The 17,876-nt window shown below is 40.1% G+C and overlaps 1 protein-coding gene across 18 annotated transcripts in view; it reads left to right on the top strand.

The window, feature by feature from the left end:
- ANKRD44 (ankyrin repeat domain 44) overlaps nucleotides 1–17,876 on the top strand; it is a 351,835-nt gene that overhangs the window by 296,811 nt on the left and 37,148 nt on the right. For all 18 annotated transcript variants that reach the window (XM_063791430.1, XM_009443922.5, XM_063791432.1 and 15 more), the window contains 8 exons: nucleotides 52–253; nucleotides 4,747–4,834; nucleotides 5,859–5,976; nucleotides 7,874–8,090; nucleotides 11,948–12,035; nucleotides 13,286–13,369; nucleotides 14,717–14,862; nucleotides 15,350–15,432. In XM_063791430.1, coding sequence (XP_063647500.1) covers nucleotides 52–253; nucleotides 4,747–4,834; nucleotides 5,859–5,976; nucleotides 7,874–8,090; nucleotides 11,948–12,035; nucleotides 13,286–13,369; nucleotides 14,717–14,862; nucleotides 15,350–15,432 — 1,026 coding nt within the window. The remainder of the gene's footprint in view (nucleotides 1–51; nucleotides 254–4,746; nucleotides 4,835–5,858; nucleotides 5,977–7,873; nucleotides 8,091–11,947; nucleotides 12,036–13,285; nucleotides 13,370–14,716; nucleotides 14,863–15,349; nucleotides 15,433–17,876) is intronic.

Below are 17,876 nucleotides of genomic sequence, written 5' to 3'. Positions count from 1 at the left end.
GGATTTGAGGTGAGCGAGCAAGCATGGGAGCCATTGGTTTCTTCTTTGCAGGCCTACAATGGGCACCATCAAGCCTTGGAAGTCCTTCTGCAGTCGTTGGTGGACCTGGACATCAGGGATGAGAAAGGCCGCACTGCTCTGGATCTGGCTGCCTTTAAAGGACACACAGAATGTGTGGAAGCGCTTATCAATCAGGGCGCATCCATCTTTGTGAAAGACAATGTAACCAAAAGAACCCCACTTCATGCCTCAGGTAGGTCTTGTCAAGGGCCTGATTACCCTAGTTTTGTGGCTTGTTCGTAAGTTTTAATAGAAGGAAAGCAGCATCTTCTTTCATCCCAGTTTTTTAAATATCAATTTTCTTTCCACATCAGATGCACTTCTACACTTCCAAAATGCTTTTGGCCTGCTATCCTCTTGGAGGTGATTGGTGTTCTCTGGCCAGGTGCTCTGGCCTTGTTAACTCAAAAGAGAGTTCAGAACTTTTGGCTAAAAGCTACCACAAAACATTCTGAACAAAGGGCAAGGTGTAATGCAATCTTCAGAACAAGTTACATAGAACAAAATACATCAAAATCAAACAGTATTTGAAAGCATAAAACCAATAGCAGGTTTTATGGCTATTTCATATTCATATTAATGTATTCAGGGCTATTTCGTATAAGGAATCATAAGGCAGCAATCAGTACATCATTCTGCCAGCCTAAATGATGTTTCTTAGCTTTTTTACACATCGATGTAAAAATCAAGACGCTTTAAAAGTACATGTATATATCAAAAAGAAAGTCATTTGCCTTTTCTGGGATTTTTCTTCCATGCCCATGAAAACCTGTGTCAAGACACTTCTAGATATATACACAGACATAAGGGTAATATGGAAGAGTCTCTAGCTCAGCTAAGGCATAGATATCTTTGGCTCAGGAAATCCAGTGATATCAGCCTTTGATTAGGGTAGTAGATAACATTTTGTAACGATAAATAACTGTCTTACTTGGTGAAATGGGTGTATTGAGGAAGCAAATAAGTGAAGACACTTTTTCAAAAGACTTTATGATTCTTGTTACTTGGGAAAATTTTCCCAGAATGATAGACCTTGTAAAAAACTATTTCCATCTATGTCCGTGAATTTCCAAGCCACTGAAGAAAAACAATACAGAGGTTGAAAAAACCTAATTGTTGCCTACTTACTTGGAAATGATTGTTGCTGGAAAAAAAAAAAAAACGTTAGCCATAAGGTTAGTAATAGTTGGTGTGGTTGAATTATAAATTCTCATTTCTCATCACATTTAGTCTTTTTTCTCCCCAGCCATTCTTGTTATTATTATAAAATTCAAATTTTGTCCTCCTTTTTAAAAGCTTAGTTGCTATTTTTAAGAGAAGCATCCTATTTTTGTTATTATATAATTCCTGACAATTACAAAGGGCCTACTTTGATTGTGGAAAATCGCCCTTATAAACAGGTAAACAATGAAGAACAATCATTTTCACTCATTTGCCAGTGTGATATGGGTTGTGGTCCAGTGAAGCCCCCTAGTGGTCAAGAAGACTCAGTCAGCTTGGATTTTCCTCCTGTCATTCACTAAAAAGACACTGTCACTGGACTGTTCACAAAATGTCTACTGTGCAGAAGCTTTAGCATGTGCTTTGAGGATCTGCTTACCCAAAATCTTTTTCAACTCTTTTGAGAGGCCAATATTTTGAGTTTCAAATCCTTGGAGCACTATGAGGAGCAAGAGCCAGGACAAGTATGAGAGGTTTTGGCACAGATAGTTGGAGTGACAGTTTGTAGTCTTTGAGTCGTGTGAAAAATGGTTGTCACTCATAGGAAGAGGCTGAGCTGGTCTGAGACAAAGCTGAACTTGGCAGCAGAGCTAAAGATGTTAGCATCTTTTTGCTAGAAGGCAATTTGGGGACAAAGAAATGTAGTGTGTAGGAAGCCAAAGAGAATTTAAGTTTGGCTACCAACTTCAGGGGAACTTAGATTTACCCGAGGGGCTGGGCGCAGTGGTTCATGCCTGTAATCCCAGCACTTTGGAAGGCCGAGGAGGGCAGATCACCTGAGGTCAGGAATTCGAGACCAGCCTGGCCAACAAGGTGAAACCCCATCTCTTCTAAAAATACAAAACTTAGCTGGGCATGGTAGTGCGCATCTGTAGTCCCAGCTACTCGGGAGGCTGAGGCAGGAGAATCGCTTGAACCCAGGAGGCAGATGTTGCAGTGAGCCGAGTTCACGCCACTGCACTCCAGCCTGGGCAACAGAGCTAGACTCTACCTCAAAAAAAAAAAAAAAAAAATACCTGAGGGCTATTAGCTAAGTTCAAAAAGCTACTGTACCAAAAAACAAAACAAAACAAAACAAAAGCACAACTGTAGAAACTGTTTTGCTATCTAACACATTGGGTGAGTTATATGAAGTTAGATAATTTTTTTCTTCTTATGTTTAGCCAAATATCAAATGTCACTTGAACTATTATGATTATGACTATTTAGAGTATTAAGTTGCTACAGAAAGAGGAACCAATCAAAATATGCTGTTTTTCCATGTTCATGAACCTGCCATCTGCAGTATTCAGCTGTCAGTCCTTTGCCAGTCATTTCCTTTTAGCCATACATTAAACTTCTTGCCTACTTCACCAATGGTAGCAGATTTAGTGTAATTGTAAGAACAAAAAACATAACAGCAGCAGCAACGACATATTACCTGTACTCCAATCCACAGAATTTCCTCCCGAGATACATAAATGGAATGTTGCTGAGAATTAGCTGAATGCAATGGTCTACAAAATGTGCACATTATTCCTGTAGTTCATTTGAGTGCTGTTGATGAATGCAAGCTAATTCCACTATGTATGTATTGTCCCTGAAAAAATGTGTCATTGTTAAATTAGCATTCTCTTGTGGCTGGCAAGTAAATAAAAGGTCTGTAAAATGCAGCTCTTAGGAGAGCCTTTATCAACCTCACATAGCGGCGTCTATTCCCTTCTCTCTCCACATCCATAATGTGGCAAATGCAATGTACTTTGTGGCCTTCTCATTGTTAGAGAGGAGAGAAGGTCACGTTTGGAATTTTAACCACGGTTGCTCTCATCTTACTCCCTGAGTGGGAAGTCATGCCTATCATAAGGCTTTGGTTTGCGTTCAATAGCCTGGCAGAAAGCAGCTTACCCTGAGGTTATCATCACAGGTTTGCTTCCCAGCCCCTGTGGGACCACTACAGCCTTCTAAAGCTGCCTGGAATTGGTGTGCACAGGAGTGCATCCAGTGCTCCCGCCCCAGCCGGTCCAGGCCGGCCCCGCGTGGGGGCCGCATTTCCTGCCCACATTGGCCCCCACTCGGTCCGCTGGGCGAGGAGGGGCAGGGGGAGGCCCAGTCTGGCCTAGGAAAGGGCTCCCAGGGAGCCCAGTCACACCTCGGCCAGGCACGAGGACGCCTGGGAAGTCAGAGAAAGCGCCGCCTGTGGCTCGGTGACCGCGGGGCTGAGGGACCGTCACTCAACAGTGAGCGGATGGAGCGTGCACACCCAGCCGGCGTGAGGTTTTGTTTTCTGCCACCACCCATCAGTCAGAGCGATTGCAGGAACACCTCTTCTGAATATCTACCTCAGAATGTAAAACGACCTGGGAGAAGAGGCGGCCCCAGGTCCCTACTCCCTTCCCTTCTGACCGTCTCCCCTCTCCCCTCCACTTCTCTCCTTCCTTCCTCGCCTTCCTCCTCCTCCTCCATCCTGCTCCTGCTCCCCTCACACTTCCACTCCCTTCTCTCCCTTCTTCCTTCTTTTTAAAGGGGTTGGAGGCAGGGTAGATACAGTATGATTATATGGAATTGGGTGACTCAGAGGAACAAAAAGGGGAGCTGACTAGTGGGGAGAGATTATTAGTCCCATGACAGGAGATAAGAAAGGACCCTAAGTGTAAGAAAAAACCCTCAACACAGGAACTAGAAAAGGAAGGTGGGGATCAATGCACCCTGCTAGGAAGAAGGGGGAAGACAGATTAACACAGAGGCACTCTGCCTGGAAACTACCTTGAGCTGGAAGCCGAGGGGGATCCAGCGGCAACAATGGAAAACCACTGATTTGAAGTCCAAATAAATGTCACTTGGGGCCAGGCACGGTGGCTCATGCCTGTAATCCCAGCACTTTGGGAGGCCAAGGCAGTCAGATTGCTTGAGCCCAGAAGTTCAAGACCAGCCTAGGCAACATGGTGAAACCCCATCTCTACTAAAAATGCAAAAATTAGCGAGTGTGGTGGTGCATGCCTATAATACCAGCTACTCAGGAGGCAGAATAATCACTTGAACTCGGGAGGCGGAGGTTGCAGTGAGCCAAGATCATATCATTGCACTCCAGCCTGGACGACAGAGTGAGATTCTGTCTCAGAAGGTCACTTGGTGGCTCATGCCTGTAATCCCAGCACTTTGGGAGGCCGAGGATGGCGGATCACCTGGGGCTAGGAATTCGAGACCAGCCTGGCCAAGATGGTGAGACCCTGTCTCTACTAAAAATGCAAAAATTAGCCAGGCATGGTGGTGCATGCCTGTAATCCCAGCTACTCAGGAGGCTGAGGCAGGAGAATCGCTTGAACCCGGGAGGTGGAGATTGCAGTGAGATGACATCGCCCCACTGCACTCCAGCCTGGCGACAGAGCGAGACTCCATCTCAAAAAAAAAAAAAAAAAAAAAAGTCATTTGGAAGAGATATGTGTAGTGTTGTTCTGTTAAAAGACTGTCCACTGTTTTCTTTTTCAGTAATTAATGGTCACACACTGTGTTTACGGCTGTTGCTAGAAATTGCAGACAACCCGGAGGCGGTCGATGTGAAAGATGCCAAAGGACAGTAAGTGCGCTGACACGTGGCCTTGGGTTGACATTTCAATCACAGCAGCCACCTGGTTGGTTTCTTAAATCATTACAAGGCTCACTGCGGAACCGAGAAGTTGGGGGAATATATTTGGACCAGGACCAATACACAATGAGGTGGCTTTAAGTCACAGTGCGTATATCCAAGAAAAGCATGAAGGAGTGGGTGTGCACATGTCTTGACGAAAGGATCACCTTTTTAAGGGCTGTGGCCATGTTTCCCGGTTCTTATTTATATTCTCTCCTTTGTTCCCTCTTTCCGCCCATTTTTACCTTCTTCTGAAGCTGCTACACCATTGCCATTTTCTAATTAATAAATAGGACAGACCTCATGAGGTTATCTCTATTATTAAAATCCTTCAGATGCCTTTTCTTCCTCAACTTTGCTTTTTCAAAGTAATTTCCTTCTGTTGGCATATTCCCCACCTAATCTTCTCTTACAAATAGGAAATGCAGAGCAAAAGTCAGCAGTGACTAGCCCCAGGCATGTGAATCAGTGTGATAGTCAGAATCTCACCTCCCTCTTGCATCACAACACTTCATTCTTTCCCTGAGACTTGACAGACTTTTCTTTAGGGAAAGAAGCTTTGTGTAAATGAAATCTTTAGCAGAAGTCCAACATAGAATGCTACAAAGTAGAGCTGCTCTGATGGAAGCAAGAGGGGCTTCTGCATACACATACTCCTCACCCTTGATATCTAGTAAATGCTACATGGATCTGAAAATGATGGGATTAACATGAATATTTTGAAAAGGAAGCTTCCCCTGCCTCATCCCTAGGGATCATTCCACTAACAACATTCCATGTGGCCATTAGAGCAGAGGCAGATAGCTTGTTCTGCATATTGTATAGCAAACTGGGGACACTTAGAAAATATTAAGAAATTGTCAAAAGGAGAGGGGAAGAGAATGGGAGAGAGAAAGAGAATGTCCTCCTACTGGTAGTGATGAATATTTTTTTAAATCTCCTTTTTGAAAGCCTGCTTTATCTCTCTGCCTAGAACACCACTGATGCTTGCAGTAGCATATGGACATATTGACGCTGTTTCATTGTTACTTGAAAAGGAAGCCAACGTAGACACTGTTGACATCCTAGGATGCACAGCTTTACACAGAGGGGTATGTACATCTTTCTCAGCTCTAGTCAAGCAATTTTTTTAATGAGCTTGTTTTCTTTTTTAGCAAACAATTACAAAGGGCCTACTTTGATTGGATTTTTAGCAAAAATGTTTAGCAAAAATTGTTTCCTAATACAACCAATTAACCTTATTCAGTCCAAAAGAAATTACAAAATCCTTGGCAAAGGCAAAATAATGGAAGGTTTTGCTCTTAAGATTTCATGTTAGATTGTGATAATAGATGCATGAACACCTACTGCTGGTGAAATTGGTTCTGCTTTCTGACTACAAAATACAAGTATATCATAGAAAATTTGCAGAATATTTTTTTTAAAAGCCCAGAGAAGAAAATCACAATCACCAGTAATCATACCTCCTGGAGATAACCACTATTTGGTGTATATTATCTCCAATCTTTTTTCTATATATAGATTTGTTTTAGATTTTAAAAAGAGAATACTGAAGATATCATTTGGATTCTGCTTTTTTCTCTTAGTATATCAAGGATCTTTTTTCATTTCATTTTTTTCTGCATCATGATTTTTAATGCCTCATTGTGTTCAAGTGTCATAGTTTATTTCAATGATTACCTGGTTTTCAGTAGTTATGCAATTTCCAATTGTTTGTCCTTACAAATAATGCCAAAATATGTATCCTGTGGACAATTATTTGCACACATCTGTTGAAGTGTTTTTTTTTTTTTTTTTTTTAATCTCACTCTTATCACCCAGGCTGGAGTGTAGTGGCACAATCTCAGCTCACTGCAACCTCCACCTCCCAGGCTCAATGATCCTCCCACCTCAACTCCCCCCAGTAACTGGGACCACAGGTGCATGCCAGCATGCCCAGCTAATTTTTGTATTTTCTGTTGAGATGGGGTTTTGCCATGTTGCCCAGGCAGGTCTCGAACTGCTGGGCTCAAGTGATCCTCCTGCCTCCACCTCACAAAGTGCTGGGATTACAGGCATTAGCCACTTGCACCCTCTGAACTGTTTTTTAAAGCATGCCAAATAAACTAAGTAAACACAAGCAGAAATCATAAAATTGCTATTTTGGGCTGGTACCAAGTACACTGATAAATGAAGAGAAGAGGAATGCTATGCGATCATTGTCACAATCATAGTTTTTATTTCTCAGTTGCTTCCTGTGTGCTGTACAACAAGCTGAGAGCCTTTGCATCTGTTATCTCAGTCCTCACAACGTCCTCTGAAGTTGTTATTACTATTCTTATACATAGGTGAATAGAGTGAGGGATGGAGAGGCGAACTGACCTGTCACAGGGGTGCCAAGATTTCACTTAGATCTTCCTGATTCTAAAACTGATGTTTACTGCTGCATCATGATATCTTTCTTTCTTTCTTTTTGAGATGGAGTCTTGCTCTGTCGCCCAGGCCGTAGTGTAGTGGCGCAATGTGGGCTCACTGCAAGCTCTGCCTCCCAGGTTCACGCCATTCTCCTGCCTCAGCCTCCCAAGTAGCTGGGACTACAGGGACCCACGACCATGCCAGGCTAATTTTTCGTATTTTTTTTAGTAGAGATGGGGTTTCACCATGTTAGCCAGGATGGTCTCGATCTCCTGACCTAGTGATCCTCCTGCCTCGGCCTCCCAAAGTGCTGGGATTACAGGAGTGAGCCACCACGCCCAGCCGCATCATGATATCTTTCACGGTTGTCAGGAGAGGCAAGAGATATTTCGAAAATGCTGATGTTCACAGATTTTTCTGTTATGAATTTTGCTGAGGTTGTTCTGCCTTCTGCCCTTGAAATAGGACAGAGTCTGCCTTCCTTAAAGACCCAGGCATATGTCCACTTGCTCTAAGCCCAGCCTCACTTAGCCAACTGCTTTGCTTCCTTAGTCTTCTGAGGTTTGTTTTGTGTTTTTAATTGCAATGCATCAGATTATGACAGGACACGAGGAATGTGTGCAAATGCTGCTGGAACAAGAAGTGTCAATTCTCTGTAAAGATTCCAGAGGGAGGACGCCCTTGCACTATGCAGCTGCTCGTGGCCACGCCACGTGGCTGAGCGAGCTGCTCCAAATGGCTCTTTCTGAGGAGGACTGTTGTTTCAAAGATAACCAAGGCTACACGCCGCTGCACTGGGCTTGTTACAATGGTGAGTTGCTTATCATTTGACTGATTCCACTAGACTTCCTACCCCAGGACCACTGTGAGCTCAGTGGAGGTGAGAGCCTTATGTAATTCTGCAAACCATGGTTTCTAATCTTTCTGCATCCAAGATATCTTTTTTGTGTATTTTGTTTGTTTTTTTAATAGTTCTCACCCCTCCACAGCTGCTGTGATGCCTTAACTGAGTAAAAGTTCACTTTCCCCTTTTAGTTAATCATTAACACTTAACCGTAATCAGAACCGATAAGCTTAAATGACCAATTTTATTCAGGGTTTCTGATCTATATAGTATAACCAGGATCCCACAAGGGATTAAAATAATAAAACTAATACCAAATATATGTATATAATTTAATAACCTGTCACAATTGATTACTAGTAGATGCATGGTTCATCTTTTGGTGTTTGTTGTGTTTCATATTCCTTATTTATTTTGTTGTACTTTTTATTTGGGAGATTTTTAAATTCGTATTTCACTTAATTTAAAAATGCATGCTAATTATACCAATTCCAAAGTACAGAAATATCTGAAGTAAAATTGTTTCCATTTCTAAACCTACTTTCTAATGTAATTTTGTGTGCATCTTTCATAATTTTTCCTTTGAAAATATAAATAATTATAAATTAATGTGTATATTTTTTGAAACTGGAATTATAGAACAAATAGCAGCCATTCTATAATTTTTTGTTGGTGTTTAAATTGTATTGCAGATATTCTTACAAGTCAATATGTATCAATATGGATTGATCTTATAATGGTTATATATTATTTCATAGCAATATGTATACCAGAACTTATTATTTATTCAACCAGGTTTCTGTGGATTGACATTCAGATTTCTTTTTTCCTATTACAAGCAATGCAGCAATGTGTATGTCCATATTATGGTACCATAAATTCTCTCAGATAAGTTTCCAGAAATAAAAATATTGAGTAAGGGGGTTTGTGTATTTTTTAATTTTAATAAATTATACCATATTATTTTGCAAAAAGGATATCAAAATTTATCATTTCACCAAACATTTGTATAAAAGTTAGTGTTTTTCCTCATGCTTGCCAACCCAGAATAACACCTTTTTAAATTTTTGTCGATTTGAGAGGCAAAAGATATCTTCTTGTTTCAATTTGCATTTCCCTATCTGATAGTACCCTGGCTATTTGTATTTCTTCTTCTAGAAATTACTTTTTCCATCCACTGTTCACTTTTTTCCTATTGAGCTATTTATCTTTTCTCATATGCTTGTGGGAGCACCTTGTCTTGGTGATAAGAATGTGATATGAATGAATGTTTAATGATATGAATGTCTTAGAAATATGAATATTTTTGTTCCTTGTTTAGGATGTTTTTTTCCACTTAGAGATTTTGAGCTTTTATGTACTTGAATCAGTTACAGAGATACATTTCTATTATATTTTCAACAAATATGTATTGAATAACTACAATGGCAGCTACTGTTTAGATACTTGAAATATGTCAATGAACAAAACCAAGATCCTATCAGATTTTGTATGGTTTCCAGGTTTCCAGTCTCTCTTCAAAAGGTCTCCTACCCCTCAGATTATATGGATATTTTCCCATGTATTTTTTACTTTGCTTCTATAATTTTCTTCTTACATTTTCAATTAGTCAATTAACATTTTAATTTAGAAACCATTAATAGTTCCACAAAAGGCGTTTGTGTGTGTGTGTGTGTTCTAATTATATCAATTTAAGACCTCTTACTGTGTTTTCACTACGGTCCTCTTTTTTCATTCATTCTGCTCAGTAAGAGCCAAATTTTCTATTTCCTCAACTTGGTTTTGTTCCCTTCCTGCCATTGGAGGATTGTGATTTTTTTTTTTTAACCTACTAATGGGTGACCCCCATCTGGGTCAAGCTGTGGGAGCTCTCTGGCACTGGAGAACCTACAAGAGGAGAAGGATGCAGTGAGAGTGCTGATTATAATGGCGGGACGCAAACCTGACACAGACCAGATCCTCTCTTCAGGGCTCAGGGTGAGAGGTGTCTGTGTTCCTAGCCTCTCCAGGTACAGGCAGGGGAGGAGGAGCAGTCTCCTCCTAAGCCGTTCACCCTTTCAGTGCAGCCTTTGTCCAGGACTGAGTTTCAAGCTCCCATCTTCCCAGACTCCTTTTTACTAGGCACTTTGAAATATTGAAAGGAGCTCAGTCATCTCCAGTCCTACCTGTACAGACTCTTAAATTGGGATTCATATAGTCCCCACTTAAGGAATGCTATGTGTGGATGCTACCCTAAGCTAGATCCTTTGGAAGACTTGAGGTGTCTGGGACTATTTCAATGAGGGTTCCATGTAGTTAGTTGGAAGGCTAAATTATACAACTTTCCTGGAGCTGCTGGCTTTTTTTTTTTTCTGGGGGTGTATGGAGTCTTACTCTGTCACCCAGGCTTGTGGCGTGATTTCGGCTCACTACAACCTTTGCCTCCTGGGTTCAAGCAATTCTCCTGCCTCAGCCTCCCGAGTAGCTGGAACTATAGACAGGCACCACCACACATCTTTTTTTTTTTTGGTATTTTTAGGAGAGATGGGGTTTCGCCATGTTGGCCAGGCTGCTCTTGAACTCCTGACCTCAAGTAATTCGCCCGCCTTGACCTCCCAAAATGCTGGGATTACAGGCATGAGCCACCATGCCCGGCCACTGCCAGTTTTTTATATTTATTACTTCATAAGCTTTTTAATCTGTCTAAAAGCAATATTGCCTATTCTCTTTTTAGATATAAGAAAAGTTTGATTTGTATTTTAATATTTCAAATTGTCCCATCTACATCATTCTGAGGTAGATCATAAGGGAACTTTCACTAACTTAGCACTGAGTTCAACCAAGAAGAGGTTTCAGGACAATCTGTGTTGCAAAGCAAAATGGCAATGCCTTCCCACATTAGAATTGAGAACCACAGAGACTTTGTCGTTGTTTTTTGTTTTTTGTTTTAACCAGGTCTGTAATGAGGGAATGCTTAGTCAGGCTGGGAAACCATCACCCTTCTTCCTGGGAGACAATGCCAGGCAGCAAGATCTGTCTTACAATTGTATAGAACGTCACAAACCACACTGAGGCCCTTTATTGAGTAAAGTTCTCACCATCCTGTGACATAGGTAGGGCAGGTATTCCTAGTCCAGTTTTGAATATGTGAGAAACTGAGGCTCAGAGATCCCAAGTAAATTGCCTCAGATCACATAACAAGTAAGCTGACAGCTAGGACCTTACTTAACTTGAATTCAGTTGATTTGGAAACTACCTACCATTTTGTTGAAAATAATTTCACATATTCATTCATCTACTTATTTGAATAGTGCTTACTGAATGCCCATGATATGCCAAGAACTGTTCTTGGGGGCAGTTAAAACACATATAGTATTTTATAGTCAAAACCTTTTCACATGCATTATCTCAAATACTGTTTTCTCCTAATCACAGTTTCGCCTCTCCACTAGAATGTATAATGTAAGTGGAAGTATTTGTATGGGTGAAAGGTACATTTCCTCTTATAAATGTGGACAAATTGAAGCATGCCTGTGTGAGGCATCTATCTTTCAAGAGCTGAGAATAAAACAGAATATATTCTGCTTGCAAATGAGTCATCTTCTCTGTCTCTCTTCACCAGACCATATGGCCTTCATTGTTTTATTTGTTCATTAAGTCTCAGAACACCTGTGAACATGTTAATAACATTTTGGCATTTTGTTAATTTTATTTCATGGAGAATGAATGTTCAGCCAATTCAGGAAAATTCATAAACCAAAAACTCAATACTTAATGAAAAAGCAGATTGGGTTGAACAAAATTTCTTTCTTGGAAACTCCCTAAATTATTTTTATTTCTTGCAGGTAATGAAAACTGTATAGAGGTACTTTTGGAGCAAAAATGTTTTCGCAAATTTATCGGTAATCCCTTTACTCCACTGCACTGTGCAATGTAAGTAGAAATGCTGAGAGTTAATGATGTTGCTTTAATGATTTTAACTACACATAGAAAAGTTGCTTTGTAGGGAAAAAAGTCTTTTAGATTACAGATAAGACTGAAATATTCCATTTTTGCTGCTAAAGACAAGTAGATCTGATAGCAAAATATTAATGATTTTCCCGGAGATTTTTGTGGAGTGCCACAGTTCCAAAGTGGCACAGATGCCACCCTCGGGAAATCTCGTGAAGGGGTAGAGTGAGAGGTGCATTACCCATGTGAAGAACTCTTCAGGTATAACTCACATTTGTCTGCCAAATTCTAAAAATAAGTCAGCGTTGACAACAGTATGCCTACAGATGGTTAGAAAGACATTTCACACTGGGACAACTTTTCATATATTGAAATTCTTCATCTTTCATATGTTGTAAGCTCTTGTCTGATAAATTTAATTTTTGCTCCAGTCTCAATAGTGAACCATAGTTCAGAGGATACAGTGACTTTAAGTCAGACTTCCATAGTCAGCCTGGGAGTCTGTGTTCAACTGGGCTTCCATGGTTAGCCTGGGGGCCCAAGACCTGAGGATTCTTTGTCTTTACATTGTCTCTGGCCTTTATATGAAACTGAGTCATTTGATTGGAAAGATATTGGAGGCATAAAGTAGATCAATAAAGAAAGTATAAGTAAAAAAGAGTCAGAAAGATTTTATTTTGTTTATTTTTTGTTTTTTGAGACGGAGTCTCGCTCTGTCGCCTAGGCTGGAGTGCAGTGGCACAATCTCGGCTCACTGCAACCTCCGGCTCCCGGGTTCAAGCAATTCTCCTGCCTCAGCTTCCCAAGCAGCTGGGACTACAGGTGCGCACCACCACGCCTGGCTAATTTTTGTAGTTTTAGTAGGGACTGGGTTTCACCATATTGGCCAGGCTGGTCTTGAACTCCTGACCTCATGATCCACCTGCCTCAGCCTCCCAAAGGTCAGAAAGATTTTAAATCTGAAGGAAGCATGTCTATTCCACTTTGATATCTCCAAAACGCCTAACATGGTGCCTTGCATAAGTGCAATAAACTTCTACCAGGATATAGAGGTTCTGAAGTAATGCTAGGGGTTACAAAATGTATGCCATTGAAACATATACCACAAATATTTACGTTCGATTTTTTAAATGCTTCAGATTGTCAAATATACAGTACATAGGAAGATGGGTTAGGAGGTGATATAATTTAAAAGAGTGAGATTGTTACATTAAAACCCATTTTCATTTTAGAATCAATGATCATGGGAATTGTGCATCATTGCTGCTTGGGGCCATAGATTCCAGTATCGTCAGTTGTAGAGATGACAAAGGCAGGTAAGTAATCTAAAACAGCATGCTTTTTTCTTGATGAATCTTAGCCTCTGCTTTGCAGTTGCAGAGTAGCCAAGCATCTATGTTTTTAATGGAAAGAATAATGGATAAGCATGGTTTTTAATATTACAGAGGGTGTATAATTAAAAGAAATTTCCCTCTAAGCCTAGAATCCCTAGCCTCTTCCACAGAGAAAGCTACTATACACTGTTATTTATAAATTTTATTTTCTCCTAAATATTTTTATGCATATCTACAAACATATATACACATATATGTATATATCCATATATTCTTTTTTGCACATGGTAGCATTCTATAACAATGCTCTGCTTTTAGTATATCTTGGAGATCCTTCCATACCAAAACATACAGATTTACCATATTCTTTTTGAAGCTACATATTATTTCATTGAATGGATATGCTATAATTTGCTCATCCTGCCCTCTATTGAAGAACATTTAGATTGTTTCCAATATTTTGCTGTTTCAAAGTGTGGTGTGGTGAACATTCTCATATGTGTGTCTGGGCAGGGTACAGTGGCTCACGCCTGTAATCCCAGCACTTTGGGAGGCCGAGGCGGGTGGATCATGAGGCCAGGAGATAGAGACCGTCCTAGCTAACATGGTGAAACCCCATCTCTACTAAAAATATAAAAAATTAGCCGGGCGTGGTGGCAGGCGCCTGTAGTCCCAGCTACTCAGGAGGCTGAGGCAGGAGAATGGCGTGAACCCATGAGGCAGAGGTTGCAGTGAGCCGAGATTGTGCCACTGCACTCCAGCCTGGGCAACAGAGTGAGACTCTATCTCAAAAATAAATAAATAAATAAATAAATAAGTGTCTGTACACATGACCAAGTGTATCTGAGAGATAAATACCTAGAAGTGGATTTCTTGGTTAAAGGGTTGATATTTTTAAATTTTGATAAATAATGCCAAATTATCCTCTAAAAGAAATTAAGCAACCAAAATAGATGATGTGATGGGTTTTTAAAATTTTTATTTAATCTGCCAATTATCTACAGACTTAAGCATTAATTTTTAAAGTATCTATCTCAAAGATAAAAGTAGACTCACTGGAACTTAAGATTAAAGAGTCAGTAAAGGCACTAATTTCATTATCAGGGCCAACACACACCCCCCCTCCCAAATCTAGGGGGTTCCAGTCCCATAGGTGATATTTCAGTGTCTATCCTGGATGACCTTTAGAGGGAGGGGGCCTGATCACTATGTCTATAAACTGAGAAGTTTTAAATCCTTAAGACAACACCTTGTACATGTTTCTTGGGCAGTAACTAGCGAGAATAAAGTTTAAAGGAAACTAAAGTGATACTTGTTTTAAATCTTTAGGACACCCCTTCATGCGGCAGCATTTGCTGATCATGTGGAGTGCTTGCAGCTTCTTCTGAGACACAGTGCTCCAGTGAACGCAGCAGATAATTCAGGGAAAACAGCACTGATGATGGCTGCCGAGAATGGGCAGGCAGGCGCTGTGGGTATGTGCTTGTTGCATGGACTTTGCCCTTATGCCCGTGCAAAAACCAAAATAATGTCAAATCAAGAAATCAGTTGTTCTCATAGTATATACACGTGGAAAAGGGCCATTAGCAGTTTTACTTAAGTCACCTGATTCTACCTGCTCAAGCGTCTTTCAGTTCCCTGTTTTTTGATTCTTGGTGGACCTTGTCAAAGAGCTAACCCTTCTGCAATGAAATTCTCAACATTTAGAAACCAAGTGTAACAACAGAATCATTTTAACTGGGAATAATGAACTGTAAAAGCAGTTAAAATTAGTGCCTATTAACCTTGGATTTGGATAGCACAGATATGAGAATAAATTACTCCCTTTTTTCTTTAAATACATTAAATATGATTATGTGAACTGTACTAATTTAAATATGTTATTGTGTTTGTAGTAACCTCTTCAAAATGCATGTAATTAGCATCTCATCTAAGTAACCCTCTTTTGGGCTTTTTCTACAGATATTTTGGTGAACAGTGCCCAGGCTGATCTGACTGTAAAGGATAAGGACTTGAATACACCCTTACATTTGGCTTGTAGTAAAGTATGTAAATGAATTTAAAATATTATTACTTCACGTTATAATAATAACAGTAATAATAACACTGAAATTCTACCTCAGAACTGTGTAGCATGGCTCTTAATTAAGATGTACATTTTCCCAGGGTCTTGTCAACTGAAAGTGGAAGGATGAGAAGGAAAGGACAGACCCAACAACGCATTCGTGTTGAAGAAGCATATCTTCATCAACACAAATGATGAGGACATGCTTTTCATGGCATTTGCCACTTGCATTCTTGCTGTAGTCTGTCTGTCTTGATGCTGCCATTGTATCTGTCTCTCTGGTTGTTGTACCACATTTTGGTACCACATAAAAGTGAGGACCTTAGTTATGTGGCTTGTATAAGCAGTTTTACTTGTTTTCATTTTGTTCCATTTGAAGACATTGTAGTAACACAGCCAAAAAATACTCTACTGTGAAGCAAATAAATAGATCTATGTGTATTTCTACCCTTCCCCCTTTTTTCTGGTGTACAGTTCAATGCAAAAAATGTGATTTTTTTTTTCAAATAGTGGTGTGTTCACATGTTGCTCAAGATTCCTTCTTCCATAAAAGATAAATTTTAGGCCGGGAGCAGTGGCTCATACCTATAATCCCAACACTTTGGGAGGCCGAGGCAGGTGGATCACCTGAGGTCGGGAGTTCGAGACCAGCCTGACCATAATGGAGAAACCCTGTCTCTACTAAAAATACAAAATTATCCGGGCATGGTGGCGCATGCCTGTAATCCCAGCTATTCAGGAGGCTGAGCCAGGAGAATCGTTTGAACCCGGGAGGCAGAGGTTGCAGTGAGCTGAGATCACTCCATTGCACTCCAGCCTGGACAACAAGAGTGAAACTCCATCTCAAAAAAAAAAAAAAGATAAATTATATAAAATTATATATATATAATTTATCTTTTATATCATATATATGATTTTACAAAACTTCGTTATGTTGCTGAATCGTATAATATTAATATCTTTTAAACATCATGTTTTATGGTATTTTAGAAGATATGTAGTATTTCAGCTTAGGAATGGGCCATCTTTTATTCAACCCATCTCCTATTATTAGACAAATAACTTGTTTTCAGTTATATGTTAGTACAAGTTCAGTATCTCTTACCTGAAATTCCTGGAACTAGAAGTGTTTCAGATTTAGGATTTTTTGGATTTTGGAATATTTGTATTATACATGTTGATTATCCCAAATCCAAAAATCTGAGTGTTATGTCAATATTCAAAAAGTTTTGGATTTTGTAGCATTTTTTATTTCAGATTTTCGAATTTGGGATGCTCAACCTGTATAAATAATGCTTATTGCAGAGGAATCTTTTATAAACATCCTTACTCATTACTTTAAGATAAATTCCTAAGTGTGGAATTATTGAGTCTAAGGATATAATTTTTTTTTTTTTTTTTTTTTTGAGGCAGAGTCTTACTTGTTGCCCAGGCTGGAGTGCAGTGGCGCAATCTTGGCCCACTGCAACCTCCGCCTCCCAAGTTCAAGTGATTCTCCTGCCTCAGCCACCCGAGTAGCTGGGACTACAGGCATGCGCCACCATGCCCGGCTAATTTTTGTATTTTTTAGGAGAGATGGAGTTTCACCATGCTGGCCAGGCTGGTCTCGAACTCCTGACCTCGTGATCCGCCCGCCTTGGCATCCCAAAGTGCTAGGATTACAGGCATGAGCCACTGCACCCGGCCAGATATAAATATTTTTAGACCAACTTGCCCTCTTACGAGGTCACAACAGTTTACCTTCCAACAGCAGTGCCTCAGAATGAAACCTCCATGGACATTTCTAAAATTATATTTAAGGGTCTCCCATACAAGGCATTATAGTATGAAGCCAGTTGGCACCCATGGCGGTGATTTATTTCAGTGTAGTTAAAATATTATCAGTGTTACCTATATGGTACCAGTAGTCTCAGCCATTCCTTTCATTGCTTACATTTTCTCACTTCATGCTCTGGGAAGCCCATGGGAACCACAAAAAGTGCTCAGCCTTATGAAGTTTATTTCAAGGTATAGTATTTTGGTGAATATAAGTGCAATGCTTTTCAAACTTTATCATGCAAACGAATCACCTGGGAGTTCTGTGAAAAAAACAGATTCTGATATATTAGGTCTGGGGCAGAGCTTGAGATTCAGCAGTTCTAACTCCCAGTAATACTAATGTGACTGGTCTGCATGCCACATGTTGATTAACAAGGGCTTAGGAAGCCATAACCCCTTAAAAGGGTACCAGGCCTGAAATTGTAAGAGTCTCTGACTCATCAGTTGATTTTCAAAAATTATTAACCATCTATCTTCATAAGGTACAGAGATATCTTCCACTGATTGAAGAAGAAAACAATGAGTTTTCCTGAAATAGGGTTTCTTCACAATATAAGGCAATTAATGATGATGAATGATATAGATAATAGATGTAATGGGAATTCC

This window comes from Pan troglodytes, chromosome 13, assembly GCF_028858775.2.
Source record: "Pan troglodytes isolate AG18354 chromosome 13, NHGRI_mPanTro3-v2.0_pri, whole genome shotgun sequence".
NCBI lineage: Eukaryota > Metazoa > Chordata > Mammalia > Primates > Hominidae > Pan > Pan troglodytes.
Note: the sequence above shows the minus strand (reverse complement) of the source record. Positions and strands in the feature narration are given on the sequence as shown.